At 37.3% G+C, this 24,301-nt stretch overlaps 1 protein-coding gene across 5 annotated transcripts in view; it reads left to right on the top strand.

The window, feature by feature from the left end:
* Positions 1–24,301, top strand: part of MICU1 (mitochondrial calcium uptake 1) — a 214,504-nt gene that overhangs the window by 174,029 nt on the left and 16,174 nt on the right. For all 5 annotated transcript variants that reach the window (XM_043926758.1, XM_043926757.1, XM_043926756.1 and 2 more), the window contains one exon: positions 13,474–13,582. In XM_043926758.1, the coding sequence (XP_043782693.1) occupies positions 13,474–13,582 (109 nt within the window). The remainder of the gene's footprint in view (positions 1–13,473; positions 13,583–24,301) is intronic.

Genomic DNA, 24,301 nt, shown 5'->3' with positions numbered 1-24,301 from the left:
ATGATAGGTTAATTCATGTTTTGATATGAATTTATATTTAAAAGCAATAAATTGGGTGTTGGAGACATCTCCCTTGAAGAAATAAAGTATTCTAGCTTTGGCAGGAGTTAATTTAGGACCTGAAGACCTTGCAAAAAAGCCCTGAAGTGAAAAGACAAATTTTGTCAGGTGATAAAAATCTGGGGTGCTAAATTATTTCTGGCCCAGAATTTCTAGCCTGCTTTAGCAAGGAGATGGAGATTGATTGTACTCTCATGTTGGTTAAATAATTTGTGAACATAGCAATTAACTAAAATGAGAGTTAATGAAGGGCCTTTCCTCCTAAGGTTACCAGTCCATCTCTCTGGGACCATTTCCCATTATAGAGGAATGACTATCTGCTTTCTAATTGCTTCCTTTATTCCACTCTGGATTTGTTAACATGAAAATGTAAGTTTTCATTTGGCACATGTTAATCACTTTCTGTGTGGGGTTCTGTACAAAATTTCAAACCACAACTAAAAAATTGAAGGTCCTAGTGGTGGTATTAAATAAATATTTGCATCTTAGTGACCATGCAGTGCTTCATAGCCATTTTCCTTTTTTGTCTTTCTAACAGCTTTGCTAGATCTTATTTTGCCTTTGAGAATATAGAGACAGAGAAGAAGATAAATAAATGATCTGCCCACAATCTGGACTAAAATCTAAGGCTTCCTGTTACAGATCTTGTCCCTTCTCTAACAAAATTCTGTTTTTTCTAAAAAATACTCTTTCTCTAATGCAGTCCTCTGGACCTGGTTTTCCAGTAGGCTCAACTTGGGGAACTTTTCAGAAATGTGGTTGTTAAGACCCTCTTCAAATCAACTGAATCAGAAGCTCAGTGGGTGGGTCCAGGCATCAGTAGTGCCTAAAAGTCTCCCCAGGTGATTCTAACGTGCAATGAAGCTTGCCAGCCACTGGGCTGGAAAAGTCTGCCTCATCAGTGTCTCCAGTTCTGTCCCTGAGTAATAGCTGGAGGAATTGGGGAACCTTCCATGCCCGGAAAAATGACTCTGTTAATGCTGTGAGTAACCACCATGTTTCTTATTTAACAAAGGCAGATTTTTCTTTTCTTTCTTTCTTTTTTTGTTTTATGGAAAACTTTGGCTTTGTTTTCAAGATTAGTCCCTAACCTCTATCAGATTTTCCCCATTCCCCTCACTGTCTTTTTTTTTCTGTGAATTTTTCTTCTAGGTCAAATGTGACTCAACTTAAATTTTTTTAAACTTTCCATCCTTCAAATTACCTCATTAAAGGAAAGCGTTTTCTGAGACTTCATAGGTATAATTCACAGTGTTGGTTCTCTATGATTAAGAGTGCAGACACCACAAGCTTTAATAATTTAGCAAATCCACTCAAGAATGAATTGAAAGTTACAGTTCAGTGGCAGACATTGCTATATTCAAAACCAGGTACTATAGGATAAAAGATAAAACCATCACCTATCCTCAAGAAATATGTAGTCTGTAATAGTCTAATAAAACATATATCTATGCAAAGAACTATCTAATTTCATAGCAATGCACTCTTCTAAATATTTGAAATACAAGAATGAGCAAAACCAGGTGTCTGTTCTCATAGTGGAGGAAGATATAATAAATAATCATAATACAACTCACTCAACTTTGAGCCTCTTAAAAGCACTTCTTAGTCATCTTTGTCATCCTCTGTATGATGTCTCACAGGCAATTGTTTATCAGATGCATTGATGAATGTATATTATGTGCCCTAATAAAGATATAATAAAACTACTGGGTTATTTTCTTTTCTTGTTTTCTGTGGATAATATTCATGTGGTCTCTTCTGTTCACATAGTCTCACAGATACTTGAGAGTTGAACCCACATTGTGGTCTTCATAAGATATCAGATTCTAGAAACATTGATCACAGAACCTTTGAGAAATTCTAACCCCAATTATTGGGTGTCCACCAAAACCACTATGTAGAATAACACCCAAGATGTGGCCATTAAACTTAAAAGCTTAGAATTGTGCTTCACTGATTTGCTTTGTGTTACTGATTACCTTTGAAACCTGTACCTCCCTCAAAAGAGTACTAAGCTGTGAGTTACTAGTCAGAGATTTAATTTTATTTTTCCCCTGTTTTATTTTCAGTTCTCCACATCCCCAATACAATTAGTGTCATATACCTCAGCCTTTTCCCTATTTCCTATCCCTCAAGGCCCTATACATACCAGAGAAGAGAATATATTTCAGAACATAACCAAGTAAATTCATTACTACTAGTTTTGTAGTAATGAGCCTGACAGCTTACTCAGGACTTTGACCTATCGTTTCAGTTAAGTTCAATTTAGTCACTCACTCGTGTCGAACTCTTTGCAACCACATGGACTGCAGCACGCCAGGCCTCCCTGTCCATCACCAATTCCCGGAGTTTACTCAAACTCAAGTCCATTGAGTCAGTGATGCCATCCAACCATCTTATCCTCTGTTGTCCCCTTCTCCACCTGCCCTCAGTCTTTCCCAGCATCAGGGTCTTTTCAAATAAGTCAACTCTTCACATCAGGTGGCCAGGAATTGGAGTTTCAGTCTTCCAATGAACACTCAGCACTGATCTCCTTTAGAATGGACTGGTTGGATCTCCTTGCAGTCCAAGGGACTCTCAAGAGTCTCTCCAATACCATAGTTCAAAAGCATCAATTCTTCCCTGCTCAGCTTTCGTTGTAGTCCAACTCTCACATCCATACATGACTACTGGAAAAACCATAGCCTTGACTAGAAGGACTTTTGTGGACAAAGTAATGTCTCTGCTTTTTAATATGCTGTCTAGGTTGGTCATAACTTTCCTTCCAAGGAGTAAACGTCTTTTTATTTCATAGCTGCAGTCACCATCTGCAGTGATTTTGGAGCCCCCCAAAAATAAAGTCAGCCACTGTTTCCACTGTTTCCCCATCTATTTGCCATGAAGTGATGGGACCAGATGCCATGATCTTAGTTTTCTGAATGTTGAGTTTTAAGCCAACTTTTTCACTCTCCTCTTTCACTTTCATCAAGAGGCTCTTTAGTTCTTCTCCACTTTCTGCCATAAGGGTGGTGTCATCTGCATATCTGAGGTTGTTGATATTTCTCCAAGCAATCTTGATTCCAGCTTATGCTTCATCCAGCCCAGCAATTCTCATGATGTACTCTGCATATAAGTTAAATAAGCAGAGTGACAATATGCAGCCTTGATATATTCCTTTTCCTATTTGGACCCAGTCTGTTGTTCCATGTTGTTCCATGTCCAGTTCTAACTGTTGCTTCCTGACCTGCATAGATTTCTGAAGAGGCAGGTCAGGTGGTCTGGTATTCCCATCTCTTTCAGAATTTTCCATAGTTTATTGTGATCCACACAGTCAAAGGGTTTGGCATAGTCAATAAAGCAGAAATAGATGTTTTTCTGGAACTCTCTTGTTTTTTTGATGATCCAGTGGATGTTGGCAATTTGATCTCTGGTTCCTCTGCCTTTTCTAAAACCAGCTTGACCATCTGGAAGTTCATGGTTCATGTATTGCTGAAGCCTGGCTTGGAGAATTTTGAGCATGTGAGATGAGTGCAATTATGCGGTAGTTTGAGTATTCTTTGGCATTGCCTTTCTTTGGGATTGGGATGAAAACTTACCTTTTCCAGTCCTGTGGCCACTGCTGAGTTTTCCAAATTTGCTGGCATATTGAGGGCAGCACTTTCACAGCATCATCTTTTAGGATTTGAAATAGCTCAACTGGAATTTCCTCACCCCCACTAGCTTTGTTTGTAGTGATGCTTCCTAAGGCCCACTTGACTTCACATTCTATGATGTCTGGCTCTAGGTGAGTGATCACACCATCATGATAATCTGGGTTGTGAAGATCTTTTTTGTACAGTTCTTCTATATATTCTTGCCATGTCTTCTTAATATCTTCTGCTTCTGTTAGGTCCATACCATTTCTGTTCTTTATTGAGTCCATCTTTGCATGAAGTGTTCCCTTGGTATTTCTGATTTTCTTGACGAGATCTCTAGTCTTTAGCATTCTATTATTTTCCTCTATTTCTTTGTGCTGATCACTGAGGAAGGCTTTCTTGTCTCTCCTTGCTATTCTTTGGAACTCTGCATTCAAATGGGTATATCTTTGCTTTTCTCCTTTGCTTTTTGCTTCTCTTCTTTTCATAGCTATTTGTGAGGCCTCCTCAGACAACCATTTTGCTTTTTTGCATTTCTTTTTCTTGGAGATGGTCTTGATCCCTGTCTCCTGTACAGTGTCATGAACCTCTGTCCATAGTTCATCAGGCACTCTGTCTATCAGATCTAGTTCCTTAAATCTATTTCTGTATAATCTTAAGGGATTTGATTTAGATCATACCTGAATGGTCTAGTGGTTTACTGAGTACTTTTTATGTACAAGACATTTATTTGTTTTCTCCCTAATTATCACATTCTGCTCGGTGGGTAGGATAACCATTTTTGAAATGAAAAATACTTTTTCCAAACCTTCATTATTTGTCTGAGAACACCCAGTGTCTTAAGAGGTGGCACTAGGATTCAAAGCCAGGCTGTCTCATTCCAGAGTCCATAATCATCCTACTAAGCAATCTGTTTATTGTCATTCTTTATTCTCTATGATTTGAATAAGCAGAAGAGTTTGGAGTAAACAAGAAAAACAGTGTTACTAGACTGTAGCCTATCTCTTAGTGAGATAGCTGCTACTGCTGCTATTGCTACTGCTAAGTCACTTTAGCTGTGTCTGACTCTGTGCGACCCCATAGACAGCAGCCCACCAGGCTCCGCCGCCCCTGGGATTCTCCATGCAAGAACACTGGACTGGGTTGCCATTTCCTTCTCCAGTGCCTGAAAGTGAAAAGTGAAAGTGAAGTTGATCAGTCATGTCGGACTCTTAGCGACCCCATGGACTGCAGCCTACCAGGCTCCTCCTTCCATGGGATTTTCCAGGCAAGAGTACTGGAGTGGGTTGCCATTGCCAGTGAGATAGCTAGAAAGGTAAATTATGGAACCAGATTGTAGAAGAACTTGTATACTACACTAAGAAGTTTGGGAGTTTCCAATTGACACTGGGTGTCATTGATATTTTGTCAACAGTAGGAATGAATGAACATATAAAGAAAAGTGATGCTTCAGGACATTTAGGTTCTTAAAGAAATGTAACTAATAGAAATGGTGTAAGTTCCCCCTACTGCCAGGCACCAACCAGTTGAAGAAACCTCTGGGCTTTGCAATGGGAAGATGATTTGTTGGAGCAAGACAAACATAGTAACACCTCTGAAAGGGTACCCACTTGTTGACAGTGACCACATGGAGGGTGGGAGACTAGATGACAAGGGTAGAGGAAGAATTACTTTGTACTGTACAACATATATTACCTAGTATAGAAATAATGTAAATGTTTTTTAAAACTAAGCAGAAAAATTGAGCAGATAATAGGTTGGTGAGAAGCATAGCATATAAGAAAGGAGGAGGAGACTGTTCCTTTTTTTAATGGGCCATAGAGGGACTCAGGCAGTTGGGTTGATTCCTGGCAGATGGATTCACTATGACCAGTTAAAAGACAACACAAGAGAATCATTACAGTGTATCTATACCACCCATGGCCTCTCAATATGAGATTCTGACTTTACAGCTGACTCCAGAGGAAGCCAAATTTTCCTTCCTTCTCGTGTCATTCTACTATAACTGCCTTTTATTTTTTAACAATTTTATTGAGGTGTAATTTATATATCATAAAGTATATATAAATTAAGGTACAATTCACCCATGAATGATTTTTTTGTAAAGTGACACCCATCAATGATTTTTAGCAAATTTAGTAAATTTGCAGTCATTACTGCAATATCTAGTTTTAGAAGATTTCCACCACCCCAAAAAAGAGCCCACATGCTAGTTTGTAGTCAATACCCATTTCCACCCTAGTCCCACACAACCATAAATCTTCCTTTTGTCTCTATAGACTTGCCTTTTCTGAAATTTCATATAAATGCATTCATGTAATAATGCAATCTTGTGTCTGGCTTCTTTTACTTATAATATTTTTAGGTTTATCCATGCATACAATAGAATACTATTTACTATCCATACAGAGGAATTGTTGTCGTTCAGTCACTCAGTCATGTCCAACTCTTTGTGACCCTATGAGCTGCAGCATGCCAGGCTTCCCTGTCCTTTACCATCTCCCCGAGCCTGCTCAAACTCATCTTCATTGGGTTGGTGATGCCATCCAACCATCTGTTCCTCCGTCATCCCCTTCTGCTTTCAATCTTTCCCACCATCAGGGTCTTTTCCATTGAGTCAGCTCTTTGCATCAGGTAGCCAAAGTATTGGAGCTTCAGCTTCAGTATCAGTCTGTCCAGTAAATATTCAGGATTTAGTATTGACTGGTTTGATCTCCTTGCAATCCAAGGGACTCTCAAGAGTCTTCTCCAACATCATAGTTCAAAAGCATCAATTCTTTGGCACTTAGCCTTCTTTATGGTCCAACTCTCACATCTGTACATGACTACTGGAAACGCCACAGCTTTGACTAGACGGACCTTTGTTGGCAAAGTAATGTCTCTGCTTTACTATACAATGGAAGACTATTTACTATCCATACAGTGGAATACTATTTACTATTTAGAAATACTGTTTACTATTCAGTATTCCACTGTATAGATATTTATACCTTGTTTCTGCCATCACCAGTTGATGAACATTTGAATTGTTTGCAAACTGAGGCTGATATAAACATTTACATACAAGTCTTGATGTACATCTATGTTTTTATGTCTCTTAAGGAGATTCCTAGGAGTGGATAGCTGGGTCATATAGTAAAATTTTATGAAACTTCCTTTTTAAGAAAATTGCCATACTGTTTTCCAAATGACTGTACCGTGTTACATTCCACAGCAATGCATGAATTCATTTTCTCCATATCCTCACTAAAAGTTGTTATTATCTGTCTTTTTGATTAGTCATCCTAATAGGTATATAGTGATATCTCATTGTGATTTTAGTTTGCATTTCTCTAATGAATGATGATCTGATGCATTGTTTCATGTACTCTTTAGCCATTTATATATCTTATTTGGGAGATGTCTGTTCAAATCTTTTCTTTAATTGGGTTATTACTCTCTCATTATTGAGTTGTAAGAGTTCTTTATATAATTCTGGATACAAATTCTTTTTCACATATATGATTTTTAAATATTTTCCCCAGTCTGTTATTTGTTTTCTCAGTATTTTGAAGTACAAAATTTTTAACCTTGATAAAATCTAATATATCAAATTTTTTTCTGTGTATAGATTGTGTTTTTGGTGTCATATCTAAGAACTCTGCCTTACCCAAGGTCATAAAGATTTTCTGGTTTTTTTCTGAACATTTTATCAAATTTCTTTTAGTTTTGAAAGACAATTCTGTGTGCTTGTTTAACAACTTCTCTAATGTTAAATTCATTTTACAACCACATAAAGAAATACTTCTATTTAGAGTCAAAGTACTATTAATTTTATATTCTATTTTTAGTCATTTAGAGCCCAGTCATGTAAGTTCTTTCAGTTGGTTTGTTGAAGATCTGGTCACAAAATAAAATAGCTCCTGCTGCTTCTACTTCCCCATAGTATATATTTTACAAAATCCCTTTGATGCCAAGCCTAAGAGAAGGGTATTTCCTTTTGACTACTATGTCTGCAGTTCAAGTCACCCAACAAAAGATTGTGCTTAAGCCATATAGCCTTTTAAGTCCGAGCAACTCAACTTTCAAGAAACCTGTCTTTGCACTTTCTATCCACAAACTTCATGTTGCACTCTTATTCCAGCTTTTTTCTAATAAATCTCTGGACTTTTTACTGAGGTAGTTACCAAGAAAGAAGAATTTTGTGAATAGCATCATCTTTTCTTTAAGGAGGCCTATCAAAATTCTAAGCTCTATAAGACCAAGACCCATGTCCAAAGCAATTTTATTTTCCTCACTGTTCCTAGCAGAGTGCTAAGTGGTTAGTAAGTGCTCAATAAAATTTTTTATTATATTTATGTAGTAAAATACAAAATGTTACATATTTTTATTTAATAATGGCTTAATATGATTGTATTTCACTGTTTTTCTGTCAAGTGAATAATCACTCAATTTAGATTTTTCTGTTCTCTAATAATTCTTAATGTAAGCACTGTTGTCTTTAATGTTTCACAGTAAATTAAACACACATTAGAGGTTGCCCTCAGTTTTAGGAATTTATGTTAACCTTTTAGCCTTAAAAATCCTCTCATAACCTCAGACACCAATGCTCCCCTACCCTGTGGAAATCCATACCTAAAATTTAAAAAAGGAGAAAAAAATTAGCATGTCTTTTTTTTAATTTACCATTAAAAATATAGAACAAAATTTACCATTTTAGCCATTTTTAAATGGTTTAATGGTACTAAGTACATTCATACTGCTGTGCAACCAAAATCATCATTCATCTCCAGAGCTTTTTCATCTTCCCAAACTGAAACTCCATACTGTCAAACAATAATTCCTCATTATCCCCCTCCCTACTCCTGGAAACCACCATTCTACTTCCTGTCTCTAGGAATTTAACTACTCTAGGTAATTCATATAAGTGGAATCATACAGTATTTGTGCTTTGGTAACTGTATTATTTCCCTTGACATAGTGTGTTCAGAGTTTGTCCTTGTAGCATGTATCAGAACTTCTTTTCTTTTAAAGGCTGAATACTCTTCCATTATTGTCTTTTGATGGAAAGAGAAGATGGTATTAGTGTATCCATTCATGAGCAGATGATATAAAATCTGTGCTTCTGATCCAGTGGAATTCTCCTCATATTATGTTATAACCTAGTGCTTGCATTAGTTAGCATATTGTAGCATTTTTACAAGGAATGAACTCTACCTCTGGGTACTCTAAGTCAAGACCATGAGAATGACCTCAAGTTGAGAGGAAATTATTTAATACAGGCCTTCCAGTTCACCACCAAAAGTTATGTAACTTGGAACATACTAGCTGCTCCATAAATGTTTGAATGAATTCTTAAATATAGATGGACCACTGTTCACAATTTCCAAAAACTGGAAATAGCCCAAATAGAATAGTCACACAATGGAATACTTACAGCAATAAAAGTGAATGAACTACAGACATACACAAAAACATCAAAAAATCTTAAAGACAGAAGCCGGAGACTTCCCTGGCAGTCCATTGCTTGCCTCCATGCTTCTAGTGCAGGGGATGCCGGTTCAATGCCTAGTCAGGGAACTAGGATCCTACATGCCATGTGGTGCGGCCAAATATATATATATATATATTTCTTTTTAGAGACAGAAACCATATACATGGAGAAGGTGTGGAGAAAAGGGAACCCTCTTACACTGTTGGTGGGAATGCAAACTAGTACAGCCACTATGGAAAACAGTGTGGAGATTTCTTAAAAAACTGGAAATAGAACTGCCATATGACCCAGCAATACCACTTCTGGGCATACACACTGAGGAAACCAGATCTGAAAGAGACACATGCACCCCAATGTTCATCGCAGCACTGTTTATAATAGCCAGGACATGGAAGCAACCTAGATGCCCATCAGCAGATGAATGGATAAGGAAGCTGTGGTACATATACACCATGGAATTTTACTCAGCCGTCAAAAACAATTCATTTGAACCAGTCCTAATGAGATGGATGAAACTGGAGCCCCTTATACAGAGTGAAGTAAGCCAGAAAGATAAAGAACATTACAGCATACTAACACATATATATGGAATTTAGAAAGATGGTAACGATAACCCTATATGCAAAACAGAAAAAGAGACACAGAAATACAGAACAGACTTTTGAACTCTGTGGGAGAAGGTGAGGGTGGGATGTTTCAAAAGAACAGCATGTATACTATCTATGGTGAAACAGATCACCAGCCCAGGTGGGATGCATGAGACAAGTGCTCCGGCCTGGTGCACTGGGAAGACCCAGAGGAATCGGGTGGAGAGGGAGGTGGGAGGGGGGATCGGGATGGGGAATACGTGTAACTCTATGGCTGATTCATATCAATGTATGACAAAACCCACTGAAATGTTGTGAAGTAATTAGCCTCCAACTGATAAAAAAATTAAAAAAAAAAAAAAAAAAGAAACCATATACAATAGAATGCATACTGCATGGTTCCATTAATAAAATTCAAAAGTAGATATACTTAAACTCCTTAAACATATGTTAAAGGATACGCAAATAGATAGAAGAGCTATTTTTTATGAAAAGCAAAGAAATGAATCTCCTAAAATTCAGAATGATTTTTATCACAGAGAAGAGGCTCATGACCGTAAAGGGCCATTATTGGGGAATGGGAGAGAGGCTCCTGGGATGCTGACAGTAGTCTGCTTCTTGACCTGAATTGAGTTTTTATGGGTGTAAAACTTCATTTTACAGAGTTTGTTCATTTGTACGTTTATGTTTTACACACCTTTCTATTTGATCCTCATATTCCACAATTTTAAAATGTTTAAATTCTGTGATTCTAAGGGGAAAAACCAAGGGAATATTTCTTGCAAAGATGGGCACAATAAAGAACAGAAACAGTATGGACCTAACAGAAGCTGAAGACATTAAGAAGAGGTGGCAAGAATACATGGAAGAACTATACGAAAAAGATCTTCATGACCCAGATAACCACAATGGTGTGATCACTCACATAGAACCAGACATCCTGGAGTGCAAAGTCAAGTGGGCCTTAATAGCATCACTATGAACAAAGCTAGTGGAGGTGATGGAATTCCAGCTTAGCTATTTCAAATCCTAAAAATGGTGCTTTAAAGTGCTGCACTCAATGTGCCAGCAAATTTGGAAAGTGCAGAAGTGGCCACAGGACTGGAAAAGGTCAGTTTTCATTACAATCCCAAAGAAAGGCAATGCCAAAGAATGTCCAAACTACTGCACAATTGCACTCATCTCACATGCTAGCAAAATAATGCTCAAAATTCTCCATGCTAGGCTTCAACAGTATACGAACCAAGAACTTAAGATGTTCAAGCTGGATTTAGAAAAGGCAGAGGAACTAGAGATCAAATTGCCAACATCTGTTGGATCATAGAAAAAGCAAGAGAGTTCCAGAAAAACATCTACATCTGCTTCATTGACTACACTAAAGCCTTTGACTGTGTGGATCACAACAAACTGGAAAATTCTTAAAGAAATAGAAATACCAGACTGCCTTACCTACCTCCTGAGAAATCTGTACACAGGTCAAGAAGCAACAGTTAGAACCAGACACGGGACAATGGATTGGTTCCATATTGGGAAAGGAGTACATCAAAGCTGTATATTGTCACCCTGTGGCATCATGCAAAATGCCAGCCTGGATGAAGCACAAACTGGAATCAAGATTGCCAGCAGAAATATCAATAACCTCAGATATGCAGATGACATCACTCTAATGGCAGAAAGCGAAAAGGAACTAAGAGCCTCTTGATGAAAGTGAAAGAGGAGAGTGAAAAAAACTGGCTTAAAACTCAGCATTCAAAAAACTAAGATCATGGCATCGGGTCCCATCAGTTCATGGCAAATAGATGGGAAGCAATGGCAACAGTGAGACTTTATTTTCTTGGGCCCCAAAAGAGGTGACTGCAGCCATGAAATTAAAAGGATTGCTCCTTGGAAGAAAAGCTATGACTAACCTAGCTAGACAGCAGAGACACTTTGCCAAGAAACGTCCGTCTAGTCAAAGCTGTGGTTTTTCCAGTAGTCATGTATGGGTGTGAGAGTTGGACCATAAAAGAAAGCCAAGTGCCAAAGAATTGATGCTTTTGCACTGTGGTGTTGGAGAAGACTCTTGAGAGTCCCTTGGACTGCAAGGAGATCCAACCAGTCGATCCTAAAGGACATCAGTCCTGAATGTTCACTGGAAGGACTGATGCTGAAGCTGAAGCTCCAGTACTTTGAGCACCTGATATGAAAAACTGACTTCTTAGAAAAGACCCTGATGCTGGGAAATATTGAAGGCAGGAGGAAAAGGGGACGACAGGTGATGGGATGGTTGGATGGCATCACCAACTCGTTGGACTTGAGTTTGAGCAAGCTCTGGGAGTTGGTGATGGACAGGGATGCCTGGTGTGCTGCTGTCCTTGTTGTGGCAGAGTCAGACATGACTGAGCGACTGAACTGAACTGAACTGAAGGGGAAAAACTAAAAAGATCATATGACATAATCATACAGTATTTTAGCTCTTAGTTAGATTGATAAAATAAAGATATCATTGGCCAGTTTCCTGGTACTACAGTACCAAGAAAGTACTATAGTCTATATTAAGGTTTCCTTTTTACTGAGTTACAGATATAAATTCCTAGACTCTGTAGTTTGTGTGCATGCTTAGTCATGTCCGACTCTGTGCAACTCCATGGACTGTAGCCCACCTGGCTCCTCTGCCCAAGGAATTTTCCAGGCAAGAATATTAGGGCGAGTTGCCTTTTCCTACTCCAGGGGATCTTCCCAACCGAGGGATAGAGTCCATATCGCCTATGTCTCCTGGCAAGTAGATTGTTTACCATAGTGCCACATGGGAAGCCCAGGCTCTATAGTTTGGGGAAATGGAAATCAGAAGAGGAGTAGTGCTGGGTAGAAGCCTGTCAACATCTGTAGTCCATTAAGGACCTGATGCTTCATTAAAATGCATTAACCTCAGTGTCTTGCCAGTGTTACTCACTTCTTTGAAATTGTATTCATTTCCATCCCAGCATGATGTGTGAGAAATGGGAAGCAGGCAAATGGGAAGCAGGCAAATAGGACAGATCTTCCTCCCTCTAATCTCTCTTTATCCAACTACTCTCTTGAGCCATCATAAAAGGTAGAATTAAAGATCAGCAAATCTTTGACTAGCTTTTGAAAAGAATTTCCTCATTCACAGAAATTTCATCAAATTAAAGTTACATGGCCAATTGCTTCGTTGCTTCGTTAGTAGCTTTTAAATTGGTATAATGAACAGCTTTCCCAGTTGCTTGGGTTCTGCTAAATTCTGAAACTATTCCCGTGTATATCACTGACTTTGGTGATTCTTTAGTTAGCTTAAGCCTCAAAAAAGCTTGACTGGCCTATTGAGTAGATTATTAAAATGAAAGTTCTAATGGGTCTTATTTGTTAAGATGTATAACAAATCAAGTGGCTACAGCTCATTTAGGGAGTGTCACAACAAATACTGTGGCTAATTGGAGGATATAGTTAGAAATATTTTGATTAAAGATATCCAGCCACCACTGGAAACAGCTTCATGTCAGATTTTACATATGAGGGGAAAGCAATTAGCTAGCATGCCTTTCTTAGGGTAAAATTCCAAAATTTTGTTCCCCTGTTGTTTGTAAATTTGACATTCCTTGAGTAATTTGTTGAGTCTCTGTTCCAGACATAGCATAAATTTCTGATTTATAGGCATGGGTATATGCCTAGTCTTCTGCATTTTATGCTGCTTTTTGCACAGGTTCCTGCCTTACCTTACTGTTTTTTCTCCTTTCAGGGGCTGACATTTCAGGAAGTGGAGAACTTCTTTACTTTCCTAAAGAATATTAATGATGTAGACACTGCGTTGAGCTTTTATCACATGGCTGGGGCATCTCTTGATAAAGGTAATGAAATCCAAAAGTGTTTTTTAGAAGCTGTAAACAGTGAATCTGTAATCCATTAGGTGACTACCCTTCCTTAACAGAAATACCTGAATTTTTCTTGACATTGTTTTTGATTTGCTTTATCATGTTGACTTTGCATGGGCCTTGCATTTCACCCTGAGAGGCCAAGTTCAGCAAATACATTTTCTTGAGCTAAACGCTATAGTCAAGACAGATGCCCATCTTTAAATGATTAGTCTTGGAAACACATCTAAGCTGAGGCACAATGCATGGAATTTGGAAGTTCTCTTATCAGAGCCAGAGTTGTGACACATATAATGTGAAGCTAAAGTTGCTGTTCATTTTAATTCATTCTTTGTTGGGAAGGAATAGTTTGGTTTCTTTTTCGTGTTAGTTTTTGTGTTTTTCTTTAAAGATAAAATCATGACTCAGAATAGCACCTCCATTGGCTTGCTTCATACAAATTCAGCTCCAGTTTGTATAGGCAATGGGAGAGAGCAGAGCAATTGCAAGCAGTTTTTCGCAATATTATGAAAAATTTCAAACATACACAACAATTATTCAGAGAACATCCATATATCCAGCTTAATTAACATTTTGCTATATTTCTCTGATATCTGTGCATATATTCATCCTTCTCTTTATCAGTCCCTCATTTTTTTTTGATGCATTCAAAGTACGTTAGAAACATAAGTGTACTTCACTCCCAAGTACCTCAGCATGAATATTAACTGAAGTTCAGTAGTTGTTTACAGTTCCCTTGTGCCCTTTTGCAGTTAATTTCTGCCCCTAGTTATCCAGAGGCAACCTTAATTCTGTATGTTTTTCCACCATAGATTAATTTTGTTTGTTCTAGAACTTCATACAAATGGAATTATACCATGAACACTCAGCTTCTCCAGCCTGTTTTTGAGATCCACCCATGTTGTTACGCATACAGTAGTATGTTTTGTTTCTTTTTTATGAATAGTTATCTATCGTATGACTACTCCAAAATGTGTTTGTCCTTTCTTCTGTTCGGGACCTTAGCTGTTAACAGTTATTGGCTATCTTGAATCTTGAAGCCACTATGAACATTCTTGTGTTAGTCTTTTTGAGGATACGTATTTTCATTTTTCTTGGATAAATACCTAGGAGTATATTGCTGAGTCCAGAGAAAGGTGAGTATTTCTTTTATTAAAAAAAAAAAAACTTTCAGACACTTTTTCACAATCTTTCACTTTTATTTTTGTGACTCTGGAATGTACATTAAAGTGTCTCATTGTGTTTTTAATTTGTACTTCCCTGATGACTTCTGCTATTGAGCAGCTTTTTGTGTTCTCATCATTCAGGTACCTTCTTTGGTGAAGTGTCTGTTCGGATCTTTTGCCCATTTTTATAAGGTTGCTTGTCTTATTGAATTGTGGAAGTTCTTGTTGTATTCTAATACAAATCCTATATCAGATATATATACTTTGTGAATAGTTTCCTAGTCTTGGCTTGCCTGTTCACTTTTTCATGAGGTCTTTTGAGTAGTGGAAATTCTTCTTTTTAATAAAGTTTAATTTATCAAAATTTTTTGGTTATTACTTTCTCATCCTAATAAACCTTTGTGCTCAATTGCTCACTTGCGTCCGACTCTTTGCGGCCCCATGGGCGGTAACCCTCCAGACTCCTCTGCCCATGGAATTTTCCAGGCAAGAATACTGGAGTAGGGTGCCATTTCCTACTCCAGGGCATCTTCCCAACCCAAGAATCAGACCTGAGTCCCTTGTGTCTCCTGCATAGGCAGGCATTCTTTACCACTAGCGCCACCTTGGAAGCCCACCAAACTGTTAAGATATTCTCCTATATTTTCTCCTAGAAGCTTTAGTGTTTTAACTCTTGTATTTATATGTAATCCATAATTTCTAAATATGGTGTGAAATAAAAGTCAAGATTCTTTTTTTCCACATGGATATTCAATTGTACCAGCACTATTTGTTGAAAAAACCCTCCATTAGTTTGTTTTGGCACCTTTATAAAAAATCAGATGATCTTTTAAGTGGAGATCTATACATCTATCTTTATACCCATGGGCTTCCCTGATAACTCAGTTGGTAAAGAATCCGCCTGCAATGCAGAAGACCCCGGTTCAATTCCTGGGTTTGGAAGATCTGCTGGAGAAGGGATAGGCTACCCACTCCAGTATTCTTGAACTTCCCTTATGGTTTAGCCGCTAAAGAGTCCACCCGCAATGAGACATGGATTTGATCCCTGGGTTGGGAAGATACCCTGGAGAAGGGAAAGGCTACTCACTCCATTATTCTGGCCTGGAGAATTCCATGGACTTTGTAGAGCATGGAGTCGCAAAGAGTCGGACACGACTAAGCGACTTTCACTTTCACTTTATACCCATACTCACTGTCTTGATTACCTTATAGCAGCCTTATAGAAATTCTTGAAGTGTCATGTATTGTAGATTCTCCCAACTGGATTCTTCTTTTTCAAAATTGCTTTAGCTGTTTTAGGTCCTTTTATTTCCATATAAATTTTAACATCAGTTTGTCACTTTCTCCGTGAAAAAGAGGTAGGATTGTGATTACAATAACATCGAAAATATACATTAATTTGGGGAGAATTGACATCCTAGTGAAATATGAGTCTTCTAGTTCATGAGCATGTTATCACTCTCCATCTTTATAGGTCTTATTTCTGTCATCAGTGGTTTGTAGTTTTAAATATAGAGGTCTTACACATAATTTTTAAAAATTTATGCATATTTTATGGTCTTAATGTGATTAAAATTGAATTTTTATTTCATTTCCATTTATTTGCTATTATAAAATATAATTGATTTGTGTTTATTGATACTGTATTCTGTAGTCCTGCTAAATTTGCTTATTCTTCTAGGCAATCTGTGAATTCACTAGGTTTTCTGTGTAAGTAGTAATGTCATCTGCAAACAGAGATAGTTTCACTTCTTTTTTTATATTTATTCCTTTATTTTCCTTGCCTTACTGCACTTGCTTTAACCACCAGTACAATGTTGAATGCAGGTGATGAGTGTGGGTATCCTCGGCTTCTTCCTAATTTTAGGGGGGAAAATCAATATTTTAAATTAAGATGGATATTAGATTAGACTGTTCATAGGTGCCCATTACCAGATTACGGAAATTCCTTTTTCTTTGTAATTAAAAAAAAAAAAAGATTTTGTCATCAATGACTGTTGAATTTTGTCAAAAACTTTTCTGTATATATAGAGAGGAATGATTATATGGCTTTTCTCCTTTATTTTCTTAATATGGTAGTTACATTGATTATCCCTTATTGTCCTGAAATAAACCCAACTTGATGATTATGTATTAGGCTTTTTATATATTGCTAAGTTTATTTCTAACATTTTGTTAAATATTGAGGAATATTGATCTGTAATTTCCTTTTTTGTAATATCTTTTCAGATTTTTATAATAGACTATACATCCTCATAAAATGAGTTGGGAAGTTTTTTCTTCTTTATTTTCAGTAAGAATTTGTATATGTATATATGTGTGTGTATGTAAATATATATATATATACACTGTTCTTTCATTTTGAATTTTTTGATAAAATTCACCAATGAAACTATCTGGGTCTACAGTTTTCTTTGTGGGGAATTTTGATAATTTTTAAAATAAATACATAGGCATTCAGAGTTTATTTTATCTTGTGTGAATTTTAATAAGTTGTCTTTTTTTAGAAGTTTGCCCATTTTGTATGTTATTTAATTTATTTACCTAAAGCTGTTCATAATATTCTATCATTATCCTTTTGATATCTATAAAATCTGAAATCTAGCGTTTATTTCTAACATTGGTGAATTATATCTTCTTTCTCCTTTTTTTTTTTTCTTATTTAATCTACCTAGAGGGTTAGCAATTTAAGTTTTTCAAAGGATCAGTTTTTTACTTTATTAATTTCTGATTTTTTCTTTTGCATTATTTCTTCTCATATCTTTATTATTTCCTTCCTTCCACTTATTTTTCAGTAAGCCTACTCTGCTTTTTCATTTTTTAGCTTCTTAGCATGGAACTTTACCTGTTTTTTCTAAGATAATCTTTGGAGGCTATAAATTTCGTTCTAAACATTGCTTTATCTATATCCCACAAATTTTGATATGTTGTATTTTCATCATCATTCTGTTCGAAATATTTTATGATTTTCTGCATGATTTCTGTGGTGGATTACATATTATTTAAAGATAGGTTGTTTTTCATTTCCAAATATTTTATTTTTCTAGATATACTCTTGTTTTTTATTTCTAATTTAATTCTATTGTGGTCAGAATATACACTGTATAAAATTTCAGTTCACTAAAATGGACTGAGAACTTGTTTTATCACCCAGAATTTGGTCAGTTTTGTTTTGATGAATGTTTCATATATATTGGAGAAGAATGTGCATTCTTTTGAATGTAACGTTACAAAAATGTCAGGTCAAAGTGTGTTGATAGTGTTCAGATCTTATATGTCCTAACTGATTTTTTTGTCTAGTTGCTTTTAGTTAGTAGTAGTAGTAGTTTAGTCACTAAGTCATGTCTGACTTTTGTCTCATGTCTGACTTTTGTGACTGTAGCCTGCCAGGCTCCTCTGTCCATGGGATTCTCCAGGCAAGAATACTGGAGTGGATTGCCATTTCCTTCTCCAGGGGATCTTCCTGACCCAGGAATCGAACCCGGGTGTCCTGCACTGCAGGCAGATTCTTTACCAACTGAGCTACAAGGGAAGCCCACTGCTGTTAGTGAGACTGACATGTTAAAATCTCCAAATATGATGTGTGACTTTGTCTGTTTTTCCCTTTAAATGGTATCAGTCTTTACTTCATGAATTTTGAGCTCTAGTATTAAGTACATACATATTTAATGATTATGATTATTGTGTTTTCCTGATGAATTAGCAATTTTATCATTATGAAACATTCCCTCTTTATGTCTAGTAATACACCTTTTCTTGAAGTCTGTTTTGTCTGGTATTGACTTAACTACTCTAGCTCTTTGGGTGGGCTTCCTTGGTAGCTCAGCTGGTACAGAATCTGCCTGCAGTGCTGGAGACCCCAGTTCAATTTCTGGGTCGGGAAGATCCCCTGGAAAAGACCCACGGCAGTATTCTTGGGCTTCGCTGGTAGCTCAGACGATAAAGAATCTGCCTGCAATGCGGGAGACCTGGGTTCGATCCCTGGGTTGAGAAATTTTCCTGGAGGAGGGCATGGCAACCCTCTCTAGTATTCTTGCCTGGAGAATCCCCACGGACAGAGGAGCCTAGCAGGTTCCAGTCCATGGGGTTGCAAAGAGTTGGACACGACTGAGCGACTAAGCACAGCACAGCACAGATCTTTGGGTAGTTACTCTTTGCATGGTTTGTCTCCTCTCTTTTTTTGTGTTAAACCTGTCTATGTATTTATGGTTCATCTCTTCTAGACACAGGGTTGGGTCTAGTGGCCTTTTAGCTCTGCCTTTTTGCATTTTATATTGTAGAGATTTTCTCTAGAAATTGTAATTTTTCATTGGTTACTTAAAGTTAATATTGTACCACTTCAAGTTGATTGTAAGAACCTTGATTTCATATAGTTCCATTTACTGTCACCCCCATCTTTTATACTATAGTTGCCATATTATATTTTGTCCATATATGTTATAATCACTATCATATAATGTTAGGATTTTTGTTTTCAACAATTATACTTTTAGTAAATTAACAAAAAATTTTTATACTTAACCACATTTACTCATACTTAGCAGTATGAGTGTTTTTCATTTGTTCCTGAATATCTAAATTTTTATCTGATATCACTATCAGTTTGAAAAACTTCGTTTATCATTCTTTATGGTACATATCTGCTGGCAGTGATTCTCTTAGTTTTTGGTTTATCTGACAATGTTTTTATTTCACCATTGAGTACTGCAATTTGTGATTTTTAAATTTCTCCAAAGCATTGACTCGGGTTTTATAAACACAGTCTTGCTTATTCAGCACTTTTTGGTGGGTTTCTTAAGATTTTCTAATATAAGTTCATGCAACCTGCAAATAGAAATAATTTTACTTCTTCCTTCCCGACAGGGATGCCTTTTATTTCATTTTCTTGATCCACATAGCTTTTTAAAAGAACATTAGTCTCCTTGCTTGTTTACTTATATAATTTTGTTTGTTTAAAATAATCCCTCTTCTGACCTTTGTGAAAACCTTTGGAAAAAATCAATGAAATCATGAAGGTTATGCATGTATTTGTATAATACCACAGGGTCATTTTTGTAGAATAGCTTTGGTTATATTGCTTTGTTTCACAGAATAGATCTGACAGCATCTGTAAGTCCAACATAAAAGATTTGAAGTCATCACTTATTATTAAATAAAATAAGTAAGCTTGTCTTTATATTTGCATACTGTTTTTTGAAAAGTCTAACTAAAGATCATAGATTTGCCCTCAGGAACAATTATATAGGATGAATCACTATCTGTGTTAAAATTATAGGATGCACAAAATAGAATGATTCAGGGTAATGATAGCAAAGGAAAGTGTAACCTAGTGGTTAAAAAAAAAGGATAGTGTTTCTTTCAAATAACTTCAAACCATCTCCTGCGATGTTTAGTCTCTCCGTAGAGTTTACGCCTCATTATCCTTGCTAATAGAGACAGCAGTACAAATTTTATAGTCATATCTGATATCCAAAAATATGTTTGGCTTTGAGATAGATGATGTTTGGCATTTATTTTGACTTCTTAGTTTGTTTCATCTGTATAACTTTGGATTCCCTGAATGTAAAAGAGAGATATCTATCTAGGGGAAACTGGCCTAGATTCATGCTAAGAGGGAAAAGCCAAGTATGTTCATTTCCTAGTGCTGCCATAACAAATTACCACAAACATGGTGATCTGAAACAACAGAAATTTATTTCACAGCTCTGAAGGCCACAAATTTGAAATGAAGGTGTTGGCAGGGCCATATTCCCTCTGAAGGCGCTAGGGAAAAGTCCTCCTTGCCTCTTCCAGCCTCTGGTGGCTTAGTCACTCCTTGGCTTGTGGCTCCATAACTCCAGTCATGCTTCTGTCTTCACATGGCCTCCCCGCCCCCTTCTCCCTGCGTGTCTGTCTTCTGTTTATCTCTTGTAAGAACACTTGTCGTTGGACTTAGGGCCCACCTGAATCATCTCAGGATTCTTAATTACATCAGCAAAGACCCTTCTTCCAAACAAAGTCACATTCATAAGTTCCAGGGCCTAAGATGTAGACATATCTCTTGGGCCAACATTCAACTCACTATAACAACCAAGAACTAAATATCACTCATATGTAGTCCACAAAGTAAAGCAAAAGTAGAAACAAAAAATAAATTTAATTTACTGTGGGAATATTTGTATTGTCTATTTAAAACTGAATTTTTTTTTTCATTTATTTGGCTGTGCAGGGTCTTAGTTGTGGCATGTAGGATCTAGTTCCCCAACCAGGGATCAAACCCAGGGTCTCAGCATTGAGAGCTCAGAGTCTTAGCCACTGGACCACCAGGCGAGTCCCTAAAACTGAATTTTTTAAAGAAACCTAATTATGGTCTTTCTTTCCCTGGCTAACTTCTACTTCTTCAAAGAGCCCTTCCCTGACTACTCAGTATAAATTGTATAAAACTAACTACATTAACTATAGCTTTTGTAATTTTTAACCTAAAATCTTCTAATTTCACTCTTATCATCAATTCCTATCCATAAATTATAGACATGGGCTTGAATTTTCACAAATACGGGTAATCAGTAGAGTAGAGATTACTATCTGTGATGTTTTGTACATTGACAGTAGGCTTTCAGTAAACACTTACCTGAGGTAAACAAACAAAACAAAAGTAAGCATTATCCTTGATTCCCTACTCACTCATCTGCATATTTATTTTTTCAATGAATCTGTGTCTGTCCTTCCAGAAATCCCCAATCTGACTTTGTATCTCCGTCTAGCCCACTCTACTTCTAGCCTCTCTGCCTGGGCTTACAGGGCTGCATGTGGCATGGCTCTCACATACTCTTGAGTAAAACGAGCATCACTTTCTTACCAGCTCACTCCACTCTGCATGTCCTTCTTTTATTTTCTAGATACATGAAGTTCCTTCCCACCTGAAACCCCTTGTTGTGGCTGTCCATTCACCTCAAGTGCCCTTTCCCGGGACTTCAGTATGTTTGGCTCCTTGTAACTGAGGTGTCATAAATCACTTCCTAGGTAGCTCCATCAGCCTGTATCATAGCATTTATCACTACCTGGTATTTTCTTGTATATTTATGTGTGTTTATTATCTGTCCCTATTTACTAGAATGCTTATCTGTCTTGTTCCTGGGTATATTTCCTGTGCCTAGGACAATAGCTAAGATATAGTAGACCTTCTGTAAATATTTGATCAACTAATAGGTGAATGAGTGACTATCTTGATAGATGTGAACAAGACATAGGATCTCAAGCCAGTAACCCCTCACTTTTGACAGTAGACCCAGAGAACAAATCCATGTCATGAATTCACTGTTTTCTGTAAGCCCTGTGTTTTAGACTTGACATACACTGCACGTGGAGAGACTAGCATGTGCTTGGCTACCATTCCAAGTTCCTTCTCTTTGCCGAATGTGCCTATCTTTTAGAGGCTCTCCTTGCACTCTCCCCTTTTAAACCTTCCTTAGCCTGATAGTCAGACTGGTGATTTTTCCATGGATTTGAGTTCTATACCAATTCTGCTTCCACAGGATCATGAGATTTCACTGCTGAGATAAATCTTAGAAGAGAGGAAGAAAAATACAATGGTTAACAACACAACCCTGGATTTTAATCTGGGCTCCATCGTTGACTAGTTCAGTGTATGTGTGTGTGCCTGCTTAGTCACATACAACTTTTTGTGACCCCCATGGACTGTAGCCTTCCAGGCTCCTCTGTCCATGGGATTTTCCAGGCAAGAATCCTGGAGTGGGTTGCCATTTTCTCCTCCAGGGGATCTTCCCAACCAGGGATCGAACCCCCATTTCCTGCATCTCCTGCATTGGCAGGTGGATTCTTTACCACTGAGCCACCTGGGAAGCCTGACTAGCCAAGTATCTTTGGGCAATTTCTAAATTTAGTTTCTGTGTTTTTAAAATCAGGATAACTAGATCCACCTCACAGGATTGTTCTGAGGATAAATCTACATACAGCACTTAACCTTGTGCCTATCATGCGGTGAATGTTGAGTAAATGCCTGCTGCTTCCATTATGAGGTTGATGATATAACCAGATTTAGCATAGTTCATGCATTCATTCAGCTAAGCAGCATAGGCATTGTGCTGGGCACAGGGTTCTGCTCTCAAGAAACTCACAATCTATCAGGGGAGAAAGAAGAGGATACAAGTTGTTCAAGTTGTGATAGATGCGAATTAGAGCCTCTGATCTCTATGGGAGGTGGGGGAAGAGTACCTTTGGGTGGACATATGAGTACCTTTGTCTGCCTGCTTTTCTCAGTCTCAGCTGTCTTCATTTTTTCCTAAAAGGTTAGGACCTTCAGAAATTGGCACCTTTTAGAGGCCCTGGCACTGTCTCTTCCTTGGCTATTTTAGAGCTTGCAAACCTGTCTTTAGACATAATTTAGCACAGAATTTCCCAAACAGCATTGTGAAGAACATTATATACTGCAATATGTTAATGGTTCTGTGCGTTTAAAACAAAACCCCAAAAAAGTGTTCCATGGTTCAAATAAGTTTGGAAAATGCCAAGTTATACAGAATTTCTTCCTGCGGCACTACTCCTGCCAACTTTTTAATATGCTAATGTGCATTATTAATCTCCAAGAGAGTGATAAAATTCCCAAACTTGACTTGCCCTAAAATGTCTTTTAACAACTTACAGAGCTAATGTTCCTCGGAACAGTTGGAGAACCTAGGCAGGTGGCAACTGCAGATTTACATTCCAATGTGATCTAATCCCTCCAGAGAGAAAATGGCAAATTTTGTTGAGGCTATTTCTTTAGTTCCGCATGGCCCATGTGAGAAAGACAACTGTCAGGCAAGAATGAGATGTCTTTGGTGAATCTGACCATCTGGAGAAACAACCTTTCTACATGAACTAATAGTATGTTTCTACTATGGGTCATCTCTTGTTTCGCACTTAAGAGGATTTGGTTCTATTGCTTATTCATACACATATTGGGCATAAAATTGGATATATAACCTCTCAAGGGCTGTCTGAATGATTTACCTAGTCTGCTGAAGAAGGTAATTGAAAACTGAACATGACTCCTTCCCCATGGCATCCTATGATGGAAAAGTTAGAAATTATTTGAATTGGAGCTCTAGAATGAGCTATGGCCTGTATGTATTTCTGCCAAGAGAATAAAAGGTTTCCAGGTGCTGAAAAGCCCTTGTATAAAACACTTTAGAATATTAGAGATTTGGGAAACTTGTAGGTCCAGTTGTGTCTTCTGTGTACTTGGAACTATAATACAGGAAACAATGGCACAAATACAGTCCATGACCTTTAGTAGTCATGCTCCAGCACAGGCCCACTTAAATCAAAAATCATAATTTATGCTATAGTTGCCCTCAATTCTGTATAGTCATTCTATATGCACACTTTACCTAATTACCTGACAAGTCAGGAAAATAAATAGTAAAACCTGTGGCATAACTCCTACAAGGTGCTCTCTGCAACCCCAAGTATTTTTACTGAAAGGTAGTATTATCCCCTGTTTTATGGAAAAGGAAATATAAAATGAAGCACCTTACCCTTGGTTACC

This window comes from Cervus elaphus, chromosome 15 (assembly GCF_910594005.1).
Source record: "Cervus elaphus chromosome 15, mCerEla1.1, whole genome shotgun sequence".
Lineage (NCBI taxonomy): Eukaryota > Metazoa > Chordata > Mammalia > Artiodactyla > Cervidae > Cervus > Cervus elaphus.
This window is presented reverse-complemented; position numbering and strand designations above follow the sequence as displayed.